Below are 12,838 nucleotides of genomic sequence, written 5' to 3' on the forward strand. Positions count from 1 at the left end.
AGAGCACTCGGTTTAGTGTTCCGAGGGTCCCTGGTTTGAATCCCGGTCTGGTTGCTACATTTTCTCCTCTACTGTTACATATTACTTGTTTGCTCACCTAGGTGGCCTGTGGGGCCTGTAAGCTTACGTTGTGATGTGACATCCATCCTTCACCAACACGTCCTTTATATCACTGGTAGTCACCAATTACATGATGGATTTTAACCAGATTCATACCAGAGAAAATCTTCATGGTCGACTCAAGTTCCGTCTTGGACCTTTTGTCTTTCTTTAAATACAAAACATAATAAAGAAAATCAATTGATTAATTAGAAAATGAAGTGCTGTTATCTTTCTTATGTTTATATAGATATTTGCAATATTAAGATTTACAGAATAAGAATTTACAACCAGTATGATGATCTATGATAAAGAAACAAGTACAGAAAGGGTACAGAACTGTATGATGTGTCATGACATCATCGGTGTTTACTTTACATCAACACTTAATTTATGGTATGTTATGATGCAGATACCTATAAGTATAATATTCAATTGCTCTTGTAGCCACAATTGCCGATTTCGATTGGTTAGAGAATTTGACATATTGGCACTTGCCATCCACTTAGCAAATGTATCTTAGTAATCTATGGAAGATGTTACTACTATATGAAGTTCCAGATTCGCCATTTTCCTCTTAAATATGGCATGTCCTTTAAAGACCATTGCTGTAAATGGAACTTTAATTCATTTACCCCTGTAAACACCTTTTGAGTTCTTCTAATTCCAATGATGGAACAGTTCTTTTTGAATTTTCAGTAAATGAATATTAAAGAAAGTAAATTAAAACCCATGGTACATAAATGTAATATAGTTGTGGGTGATAGACAGATGATTTCAAATGGAGAGAACAAAGTGAAAGCAAATTAATAGCGAGTGATGCTTGAGAAGTTTTTTTCTTTTCTATGTGGAAACTTCAAAATTTAAGTTAGCTCAAATTACATGCCCTCGAAGTACTGATGAATGGCAGATCCAATTGCCTGTAGGAAGTGGTGTTTCTCCCCAGGAAGGAATGCTTTCAATTACGGAAACAAAAAGAAATCACATAGGGCAAGGTCTGGAGAATGCAGGGGGTGACGTAAAACACCGTAACTATTGCGGAGGTATGAGCGGGAACATTGTCATGAAGAAGACCTGTTTAAAATTAGTATCTTCAGTACTACGTCTTTTTAGTACACTGTACTTTCCGGTGATGCTTTTGCCCTTTATTACAATGGCACTTTTATTGCGACTCCTTCACCAGGGAAGAAGATTACATATATAAATATTCTTTGTACTCAAAGAACGACTATATTGTTAATTTGCTGTGTTTAGTGGCCCACATCATATTGCTAACCTTTCTGACGGGCTGAAAATAATGGTCCCAGGTTACGCCACTTGTCACGACATTGGCAAACACTTTTTGTATGGTGAAATCCTTTTTTTCTGATGACTAACCTTTTTAATATAAATATTTGGAAATAGAAATGTATACGAAAGTTAAAAATGTAATAAAAATAATATGGTGGTGTTTCTTTACGAAAATATAAATATCACGCATTACTTTTACTCAGAACAGCTGTGTATATTACCCCTACCCCATACATTTTGAAGATGAAACCACCTCAGTTCTGGTAACTAACTTTTTCTAAAATTTTGCAGGTCAAAGAAATAAAGTTGCTGGTTCCATCATAAAAATAGGGGGGGGTTTTACAAAATTCGTTATTTTTTAACATTTCTTACTAAAAATCCAAGGTCTTTTTATCTTCACAAAAATGTAAAAATTAAAAACCAATAGGTTATAATTCCACACCTAAATGCTTATCGTTTTCATCTCAGTGAACCTAAAATGATTTACAGCAAACTTGATATACATAATGTAGATAAAACTGTTGTTACATTGGCGAGTTAAATAAAAAATGTTATTAAAATAAGTGTATAAAAATCTATAAGCAATAGAAATCTATTTTTTAATACAACGCGACTAGCGTTTGTATTAATGCTATCCGGTTTACTATTGATGTGTAAGACTGAGTAGGACTTGCTCTACAATGACATCTAGTGGTGACCTCTTCAACCATTTCATTCATAAACATTCATAAATTCCCTATTCATTGAATAATATTCCTTTGGACCAATCAGTAGACATGGGAACACTGCCTTCTGATTGGTAGAATACACAGAGTGTGTATAGAATATACAGAGTGTTATATAATACACAGCCCATCTAGGTCAACTGTTGCCTGTTGGTGACTCCTCTGTCCAACTTACATAATATCTCTGTTAATGATAATTCAAATTGGACTTACTATCAAAGGCTTATAGACATAAGAGTTTTAAAGTAAACTAATCATATGCCCTTTTTGTGTACTTAGAATAATGTTTTTAAATGAATGTTAAGGTAGGTCCATACTTTTGAAAATCGCGCCAATTCATATGACGCTATACCGGAAGTTGCGGAGGTTGTTTTGAATTCCAGAATGGTTTCCGATACGCCACGACATCACACTTGGATATTTTTTCAAAAGGTGAAAATTGTCTACATATAATATTGAATGTTTAAAATCATTAAATAAATCAAATAAAAGCATTGAAATGAAAATTATATGCTATCTCTGAGGTTTTTGCGGTCCCTGTCGTAAATGGGAATGGATTTTTAAACACCGGAAGTGCCCTTCGTCGCTATAAATCATAAGACGGGACCCGGCCGGACCAAAATTCCGGAATTCTAAAAAAAAAATCGCATACGCATTTCCTTTAAACACACAATTTGGAGAAAATCATAAAAACAAACAGACATAAACCAGATATAATATCACAAAAACGTATGAACTGATGTAGAAAGTTTTTTGTGGCATGATTTTCAAAAAATAGTCAAATATATCCCATCTTAGCACTGGATGAAATGGAGGTAGGGTTGCGAGCTACAAACTTCAAGCTTGCAAAATTGTGAAATTTTGATCGAGGACCCCGTGTTTTTATATGATATTTGAAAAACATATTACCTCGGGCATATCATATACAAATATTGTGAAATTGACATGGGTTTTCATTTCCTTTTTTGCCTATTCCTTGATTTTTTTACGGGCGAAAATATGGCAAAACATGATAATTACGTATAGAAACGGTCCTGGGAAATAACAAAAGTTAGTTAGCATTTGTAAAAATAAAATAGTTTTGTATATTGTTCTATTGTAAGAAATTTAGGACAAAAAATCAACAGGATCGAGACTACATTCACCCTAATATTACAGAAAACATAATTTTATGAATTTTTCTATTTTCGGTCAGCAAATTTGCATGGATGGTATATTTCAAGCTCAAATATCTCATAAAGTAGTTCGAGAACACCCATTTATTTTTACAGATTTGAAATCTACATGAAAAATGCAAGAAAATAAGATCTGTTAGAAAAAAAATGACATGGGTTTTTACAAAAGTATGGAGCTACCTTAAACACAGATCTGAGGTAAAAGCAAAATAACTTATAAGGCTGCCCTCATATGTGGATGGTTTTACCAAAATAAGTGTATGTGCAACATAAGAAACAAGAGTATATTAAGGATAAAAACTAATTTTAATGAAGACTTTTTTTATTTGTAATTTTCATCGAGACTTCAACGAGACTGAAACCTCACAGAGCAGATCCTTAATCCATTGCCTCATTTGCTCGTCAATTAACAGATGTGGCATCCATCTAGCAGAAAGCTTTCGGACTTTCAAATACTTCGTCAAAATAGTTGATAATGATATGCCTACCTTTCTTGCAATACCACGAACTGTATATCTGGGAGCTCCTTCAATGATTTCCTTTAATGTGGATTTTGGCCTATCTGATTTCCGTGTATTTATAATGGACTCTACACAAGGCTCAAATATCATTTTCCTTCGACTAACTGTATCATAAGACACATGAAGGTCCAAAAGCAGTAGAAATTTCATTCATCAGTTTCTTCAAAGAACAACTTTTGAGCGAGCTTTGATGTAAGCCCGAATTTCATTTTTGTCGCCGCTTCTACCAACCATTTACCTGAGGTGTACAAAAACATTGCCATAGTAGTGTCCTCTGTGTCTCTTTCCAGCACGCCCAATTTATGCCGGTCCATATTATTTGTGCGTCCATTGTGAATCAAATTGGTAATGTCTTCATTAAATTTACTCCCATTATGAAGGCAATCAAACTAATCGTCCAATCTTTCCTGGTTATAACTTCCTCTGGGGTTTTGGAATGATACATTTCTACACGATCTGTGATAGTCCGATTTCCAGACGGAAATTTGCATATATATCCCCATAGGTTTTCATGCCTTGACAAAACATCATGTACCTTTCACACCGACATTGTTTATCACAAACGCTTTCAATTATGAAGTGCATGGTATCTCTGATATCAGTATTTTACATCAGTTTTACATTTATGCTTTCGGGAGTTTCTATGATCTAATGTTCATCATTGAAAACTTCCTTTGCACTCCTTTCCTTGGACTCTAATTTGCAGTTATCAACAAAAGGGAATAATCCGCTAATAATCGTACCTCTCCCAACTTCATAAACCATGATCAAAATGGATTATCTCCACTTTTGGAACATCCCCTGAAGAGGGAGTGGTAACTGAAGATTGCCAGTGAATAACCTACGGAACAGATATACATACGTTCGAACTCGTAACCCTGAGGTGGAAGGCTAGTGGTAGCTGGACATCTTAAACACATGGCCACCATGCTCTCTTCTTGTTAGAGTATATTATAACGATACAGTGCGACGCCACGCTGAACGTCGAATCAAAGTGTGACACGTTATGAAATCCTACAGGTAGACCTTATACATATTGAGACAATACAATAGAAAGTGGAATATCAATATTGCCTTTCAAAGACATACATTACGGAAACCTTAGTTATCGTAAACAAAACTTCAAATAAATGTCCGTATACATTAATGCCTCGTCTCCGTATAAAATTTGGACGCAACAAAACGAGACCTATGGCAACACAAACGCCCATGTTTGGCACAGGACTGTGTTCACTAAAAGAAAGATCTGCTAAATTTTGAATTCAACGAGGCACATTATAAATGCCGAAATTGACGGTTTTTTTGAGTACATACATAATATCTTTGTGTCGACAAGAAGACCAGTCGTAGTTTTAGGCAGGGGAGGCGAAAAGGAAACCAAACAGATCCACGTGGATACACAGGAATGCGTGTCCGAAGGCAGAAGTCAGACTTTTAACATTTATTCCAAAGCTGCCATCATAGATGCTGATGCCTGACTATCCGGCGTCTTCCGCAAAGTTCTTTGATGAGACCATGTTCAGAATTGCACCATTTATATAGAGACCAGCTATCACCTGGATCGAATTTATCGAAGACTCCGAGACATCATGCCAATGGGGTCAATTATTAGGTGTTCGAAGGGTGAAGCGTTCACCGCTTTGGGAAGTGGAAGAGTGCCTTGTGCTGTGGGAACTCTAAAAGGAAGCATATATTGTCAGCAACATAACCACTGCAGCAGTGCAAAATTGAGTGTCCAGTATTACATCAACTGGACCGAGATTAGTGATGTCGGGCACTTGTCTGATGAAACTTTGTCTCAGATGTTAGTGGGAAAAGGCCATATATGCTTCCACCTCCTTGTCCTATGCCAAACGAGGATACGGACCAGAATCAGAATATCACCTACTTCCTCCTAAAAGGCGATGAAAAACGTATTCTAGAATGGTGACGCTAACATATATGCATTGGTGTCACTATTGTTTGAACTTCATCGGGGTATGAAAGAAATTTCGTTTGCAAACTGTGTCGAGTTTCACTAAAGCTCGCAAACAAAATTGATTTAATTAATAACCCGATGAAGTTGATGAAAATAGTTACATCAATACTTATAATAATTTTTTACAACTACGTTATAAAACGATTCAAAATATTAATCATTCGTTGTCTTTAATATTGTAGAACGTTTTATCCCCACTTTTTCTTTGTTATGTGCCGTATTTTTTCTGTGTAAAGGTTATACCTCATGAACGTGAAGGTACCGATCATTGTTGTAGGTTCAGCAGGTTGCGTACTGTATTTTCTTTGCTGTGTCCATTATTCTACGGCACAAAATATTAGATTCCTATCCAACTCACGAATTTCGTGAAATTTTTCGACAGTTTAACAATCTGACAAGTCATTTAATTTAGCTTCTATATCCTTCGATGTTGTTTCATGCCCATCTCGTTTTCTCTGTGATGCTGACCTACAACAGCATGTACAATGTAGATGCCTCCATTTCTTGGCGGCTCATAAACCAAGAACAAAAATGTTGTACGAAGACTTCTTATGTAAAATCAAAATGGAACCATGAGATTCAGAAGAACACATGCCAAACAAAGTTGGGTCCAACACAATCTCATATGAGAAAATGGTTTCGATTATATAATCTCATTTATTGTAATTCTCAGCAATGGATTTAGATATAATGAAAAGTTTTGGCTACTTTTGGAACTTGTGTAAATGTTTAATTGCCATTGTTAAACGTCCATCAACGAATTCATTTGCTATGAGTCAGATGCTTGTTTTTTTTTTCCTTTCAAAGTGGTGCATGTTCGTTGTCAATAAGAGATAACTAACGCTATTATTTGGTTCACAGCCATACTTCCGGACTTTGATAGTTCGAGCTTTAGTGCAATACATAGGAGAACATTATCCAGTTGTTTCCGAAAATCAGCTTTCAGAGGATTTTCAAAAGATGCCTGGAGATTGTTCTAAGTCTCCTTTAAAATCGCTCTGACACTGGTCGGTAGCATTGTAAAGGATCCTGGCTTTGTTCTAGGTACCGCCCGAAAGTGAAACCCGTCCTCTCCTGTCAGAAGGTGTCGCTCGTGTTCCCAACTGAACATAGCGCCATCTGTCGACGACAGGAATGGATTTAACTCTATAACCCATAGTTTCCACGAGTCCTCATCAGCTTCTGTAATATATGGAATATGATATATGAAATTTATATTATCTACTGAGTAACTTGCAATTCACCAGTTAAAACATCTTTATTTAAGCATTTATATCACTATTTTTAACTTTATCAAGGTATGAAATAAATTTTGTTTGCAAACTGTGTGAATCCGCGTTTTCGCGCCATTCTCGGACTTTTATGAGTATGCCAATCAGAAAGTTGGATTTAGTATGAAAACAAATAAGAATTAATTATATATATTTGAAAACATGTTTTAATAATTGAAAAAAAAACTGAACGTTGATCATTTGGAACATCGATGAAATTGCAGTATTGCATCTGATTTCAATTGTTTTAATAATTGATTAGTGTTTAAGTTATTATAAATGTACATACATTGTCTTCCTTGTCTCTTGTGTTCTGAAATATACTAGTATATGAAATGTACATACCGACATTACAAACAGCAAAATCGATAATGAACTCCCCTGGAAACCCAGCGGAGGTGAGTTTAGGCTGCACAGATCTGTTGAAGAAGTCCAGAATTTGTTTGGCAATTGCTTCCTTCTTCGCTACAAGACGTTCCGAATATATCATATAGTTGTATTGTGAAAGAGCTGTCAATTTCCCATTGTAAACAAAACCTCGGAACTCCATGTCTACATCGATAGGAATAAACTTCCGAATGACAAAGTTTTCATCATATACTTCCGGCCGATTTACAGCAGCTAAAAGGAGGTCTTGATACACTCGCTCACTTCTCACAAACATGTCAATGACGTCAGCGGCACATGACACCCTCATGGCATCGAATGCTGCTTGAAGCAAACAAATTATTTTCGTATTTTCATGTTTTTGTTTGTCCTCCTTAAATTTTCCTAAAGCTTCTTTATACATGTCCTTTAGACGCGTCTGTAACATTGGGGCGTCTTTGGCGCTTCTTGAAGACAACTTGACGAATGCACAACCGTCCTCTTTAGTGAAGATAGACATAGCAGAATCAAGTCTCTTCGTGAGGTCATCCAAATGTTCCGTTTCAGCTGGCGTCATGGCTGCTTTCCAGTCAGTTTTCATCGCTGTTTCCGCATCTTTGTTGTCAAATATTCTGAGTTAACAATTGATACATTTAAGTACGTTTATCCAATTGTTTCGAGGGCGATTTCATAATAGAAAATAACATTTGATAAATTTAAAATGGAATACTGATAAAAATATATTCAAATATACTCCCAAATAGGTAACAAAATAGAATTGGAGTGTTATGATGCCTCTCATGTCGGATCAAGCGTGATACGTAAAGAAAACGAAATTGAATTTACAACCTTTCCAGAATGAGCAAATGCTTTGACATGTTGAAAAATACTAAAACTCTTACCTTTTATAACACTCAATGAAAAGTTTGGCATCATCGATGGTGAATGGGCACGTGACAGTAGGAAATGTGACGTCACTGAGAAGCTCTACCCAGCGTTCAGTATTGACACCCAGGACCTTATCTTCGTAATCCTTGATTTCCTGGGCACTGGTGAATCCCATAGTTTTAGGATTGGAGAAGTCCTTCATAGGCTCCGCTGACTTCTTCAGCTTTACTTTCTTCAGCTGATCTGCTAGACTTTCGGCCATGGTGCTTTAATTATCCTGTCATGAAAATCTTGTCAAGTAGTTTTTCTTCGTTGGACAAAATTTGAGTTTGGATTGCACTGCAAGGTAAAATATTACATAAGACGGAGTGTGTCAGTAAATGCAGTTATAAACAATCGATACACTGTTTGCATCACAGTTTTTGTTGGTTTATCCTCAAACGAGCAATTAAAATGTAAACAATTGATCTATATTTATTAGTCCACTAAACCTGCCTAAATGATAGTCTATTATTATTTTTTATTATTTTTTTTGTCTAATATATAGACCTAGTCTACATATTATGCAAAAAAATAACAAATGAAAAAGCCTAATAATATCGGCAGGTTTCGCGGACTCGCAACACTTGTAAACGAAGCCGGGAAATAGACGGTGCAAAGGAAATGTGGATAAAAAACTATTGTTTTAAACAAAAATGATTTAGTTGGTTTGGTTAACATTATATTAGCAGCCATGTTCATTTAAACGACATCACGTATAGCGCTAAGCTGCGTTCGGAGACTGCAGAATGCTCGTGTTGTGACTCTTTTTACCGGCGGTAACAGTGAAACTCTTAGTTGCTCTTTTAACACGCTATTAAATGGAAAAGATAGATAGTTCAGCATGTACAGAAGAAAAAGAGGCCACGAAAGCCGGACTGTTTTTGATTTCTTGTAATACATCATGTACATGCACCTAGAGTAAATTAACACATCCCAGAATCTTGGCATCTTGTCAGGAAAGAATCTTCCTGAGGAAACCCCTAGATCGACAACGTTTAGAATGGCTACATAGTATGATTAGTATCCTCAACGCTCGTCTGCTGTGAATGACGGAAGACCTAAGCAGCTGCTAAGCTAACGTATGCAATTTGCATGAAGATTTGCAAACACACAGCTACAAAGGACTGAGGAGGAAGGCTGGAAATGAGGACATTCAACCAATTCCCTAATGTAAATGTGGTTGGAAGTCTGATCGAAAAACAACCCTTCTAACGTGGTCAATGTCACAATAGATCGTGTGTGAAAACTTGCATCATCATCATAATAGGATTAGCAGTAAAGACAAAAGATCAGACGCAGTGTAGAGGAGGGTATCTGTTCTTTTGTTCTTCCAATAAGAGAGAAGTTCAGAAGATGGTTTCCCGCCAAATCCACGCAAAAGACCCTAGCAGGAGCAGGAGGGCTTGACGTCCGGGGTAGGCCACAGAAAGAACTGTCAACATGGTTGACTATGGCTGTGATATTTTCTGTTCATCAACTTTCGTAATCAGTGTTAAAGAAAAAGAGAATGGATGGACCGTTTTATTTGTTGTTAGCATAAATTGGTGGGGTGTACTGCTCGGTATCTTTGGCATTATGCTTCAGCGACACAACACGAATGTATCACAGTCTCAAAACATGCACTTCATACACAGTGTATTGCATACAGGGAAGGTCGTCCTTACCTAATCTAACCTACTATTAAAATACTTTAAAGTGTCAAAATATGTTCAATAGTTTAATTAATGAGAAGAACTTGCTTCAAGGCTTACTAAAGAATGAAATGACCACCCTTTAGAAAGAAAATGTAAACACTACACTTAGTGTAATACGCAAATATATTTTGAGATTTTAAGTCTCCATCCATGGCGCTGCATGGCAAGTGATATATATATATATGTCACGAGAGTGATAATGTGGATATGTTCTCTTCGTAAATAAACTACTCTGACAACTGTAAACAGCTGATAGTTTTATTATACGCAAAACGGAGACAGATAACCCTGAAATAAAAAGAACAATACCTGACAATACATAGGGACACATAAATGTACCGGCTATAATATTTATACTGTAAAGTAATGAATATAATATACAGGTATTTATTTATAATATATTTATAGTACATTCTATTTTAATTTCAGAGTTATTACATTAAAGCTAACAACGCAAGTTAAAAAGTTTTAAATTGAAATAAAAAAAGCACACTTGTATTTCAAGAATCGTTTATGAGACAACCCCCTGTCGAGGTCAGCCATTTTTGTTTAAAGCGCGTGAATAGATACACGTGCGCTCAGTCTATACACGTACATACGCACCTTGCAGTTGTCCAGAGTGTATCACCTACTATTACGTGAACAAAACACTTACCTATAAAGGTATATGGGGCTTTAGCTGCAATATTGTAGCTCAAAAGACTTTAAGACAGAAAATGGTGTCGGCTTTAGAGCTACAATTGGTGCCTATTACTGCTTATGGAGCAAAGTAATGATTATGCAAACCATTATAAAATGTTTGATATCGCCAACCTACTAGACAATAGAAGTGAACCACATAAAATATCAAATTCTCATCGAGGCATTATTTTTTTACATAATACATATGGAGGTCTTTCTGGAGGGTATTTATACGGCAAGTCCACAAATTGTGAATTTGACGTGTTGTGAGCGGTACGGTATAGATATGTTAGCTATGTTTGTTTTGGACAAAAATAATATGTAAATGCATGTGTACGCATAAAATAATTGGAAACCTAAAAAAAAGTATAGGCAGTGCTCCACTACGACACATAAGGACCAATTCGTACCCGGTCGAAAGTTATAGTAGGCCGGGTACGTATATTCGTTCAAATGGGGCTTGTTTGGCAACAAAATACATCAAATACTCTAAGCTGTCATTTACATGTTTGTCAAAATAAAATTTCCACACAAATGAATAGAAATCCAAATGATTAACCGTCCACATATCTCCACGTATATTATCGTAACCGATGTTCTCGACTGGCCATGTGCACATGACTACCTGTCCCGAACAAGCGACAACTACTGTACCAAGGACACACACGTGTCGGTGTACGTGTAAAACCTGGTGTATATTGAAGTGTTTCATTAGCTCGTTTTGGATATTATGTGGGATTTAGCTGACAACACATTCATATATTATTTCAATGAAACCTTGTCAGGTGAGTGCAGTGTTTATTTTCAGTTTGTCATTGTTATTTGCAATATCGGGGCATGTGTACACTAGACAAGTTATATTTGAAATGACGCACGTGTGTCCACGTGTGTCTAGTCCCGTGCTTTATATAGGGGGTTGGCCAGTGACGGTAACTAAGCAGAGCAAAAATAAAAATGGCTGCCACTTTCTTGGATACGACACTGTCATAACTGGGGAATGTCTCAGAAACAATTTAAAAGAAAAAAAATCATTTTTTAAAATATTTATTTCAAATGTATGCTTTTTAACTTGCATTATCAGCTTTAAGTTAACAATCATTTGACCCTATACATCACCCTAACCTAACGGACCACGTGTGGTCCTTTGTTATACATATACATATTATAAAGGTTTGTGGACAATTTATTTAAAGACGTTATAACAGAAAAGTATTAGTATATTAATTATATTGCATAATGAAGAATAAGTTCATTACTTTATTTCTAGTTATATATTAAATAAACATATCTTTCAGCACTGTGGCGGTAAAGCACACAGGCTTCCAGCTATAGGTGTTACATGTCCGGTGCCTATTTTCCATGTAAAGTGTGGACACGCTTCCACCAGGGTGGACGTGCACGTGCAAGGATAGGGTCATGCAGGGTCAATGTGACACACTCAACCAATCCATTCACTCACCTCTCATACGTCATCTTAACAACTTACATACACACAGATTTACATGTACAGGACATTACATGACACAGGGACATGTAAAGTTTTAAGACCTAATACGATACATTTTATGTACACAGTGAGTGAATTCAAACACCGCGACATATATTATATATAGTCATGTACATACCGTATAGGTATTTAGCACGCTGGTAATCAAAGACGCACTTTACGGTTTATGTATGAATTAAAGGCAGCAAGAATCACATACTGGTACAATGTATATGTATGTTTGTATCACGTTCACAAGAAGCAAATTACTGACGTTTACAAGTTACTTGGCTTCAGTAAACATATACATTGTACATGTACGTGTATAATGTAGTACGTGCACTAAACCCCAATATTAAAACATGTTCATTATTACTCAAAACGTGGTCACTGAAAGACATGAACAGCATGTCAAAGTTAGAAAAGATATATATACTTACTTCCTTCTTACAGGTACGAATCTATTTATAGTCATGATACCCCCATAACACAAGGGAAATAACTCTAACAAAAATAGTATAAATGTATGTATTCCCACAAATGAGATTTTACTATACTTTATTTTTTATCTTTCGAAAGTGTTTCATTTAACATGTCTGTAGAAAATATACTGTACGTTTTG

At 36.0% G+C, this 12,838-nt stretch overlaps 1 protein-coding gene across 4 annotated transcripts; it reads right to left on the minus strand.

Moving 5' to 3' along the window:
* Positions 1–6,409: 6,409 nt before the first annotated feature.
* LOC138321235 (uncharacterized) lies at positions 6,410–12,701 on the minus strand. 4 transcript variants are annotated; one of them, XM_069264756.1, is made up of 4 exons: positions 12,657–12,701; positions 8,328–8,652; positions 7,405–8,057; positions 6,410–6,970 (listed from the first exon to the last, which is right to left on the minus strand). In XM_069264756.1, exons 2-4 carry the CDS (start codon positions 8,573–8,575, stop codon positions 6,765–6,767), a joined length of 1,107 nt encoding a protein of 368 aa, XP_069120857.1. In that variant the 5' UTR covers positions 8,576–8,652; positions 12,657–12,701; the 3' UTR covers positions 6,410–6,764. The 4 variants fall into 4 exon arrangements, with proteins under 4 accessions (XP_069120857.1, XP_069120860.1, XP_069120859.1 ...); XM_069264759.1 differs by lacking the exon at positions 12,657–12,701 and adding an exon at positions 12,593–12,611; XM_069264758.1 differs by lacking the exon at positions 12,657–12,701 and adding an exon at positions 12,356–12,537.
* Positions 12,702–12,838: the final 137 nt, after the last annotated feature.

The sequence above is a fragment of the Argopecten irradians genome, chromosome 4 (assembly GCF_041381155.1).
Source record: "Argopecten irradians isolate NY chromosome 4, Ai_NY, whole genome shotgun sequence".
Classification (NCBI taxonomy): Eukaryota; Metazoa; Mollusca; class Bivalvia; order Pectinida; family Pectinidae; genus Argopecten; species Argopecten irradians.

Coding starts and splice junctions, on each gene's coding strand:
- LOC138321235 (XM_069264756.1), bottom strand. CDS start 8,575: ATGGCCGAAAGTCTAGCAGATCAGCTGAAGAAAGTAAAGCTGAAGAAG. Junction 8,058..8,327: donor TTCATTGAGTGTTATAAAAG/GTAAGAGTTTTA, acceptor TTGTTAACTCAG/AATATTTGACAACAAAGATG. Junction 6,971..7,404: donor TTTTGCTGTTTGTAATGTCG/GTATGTACATTT, acceptor CATATATTACAG/AAGCTGATGAGGACTCGTGG.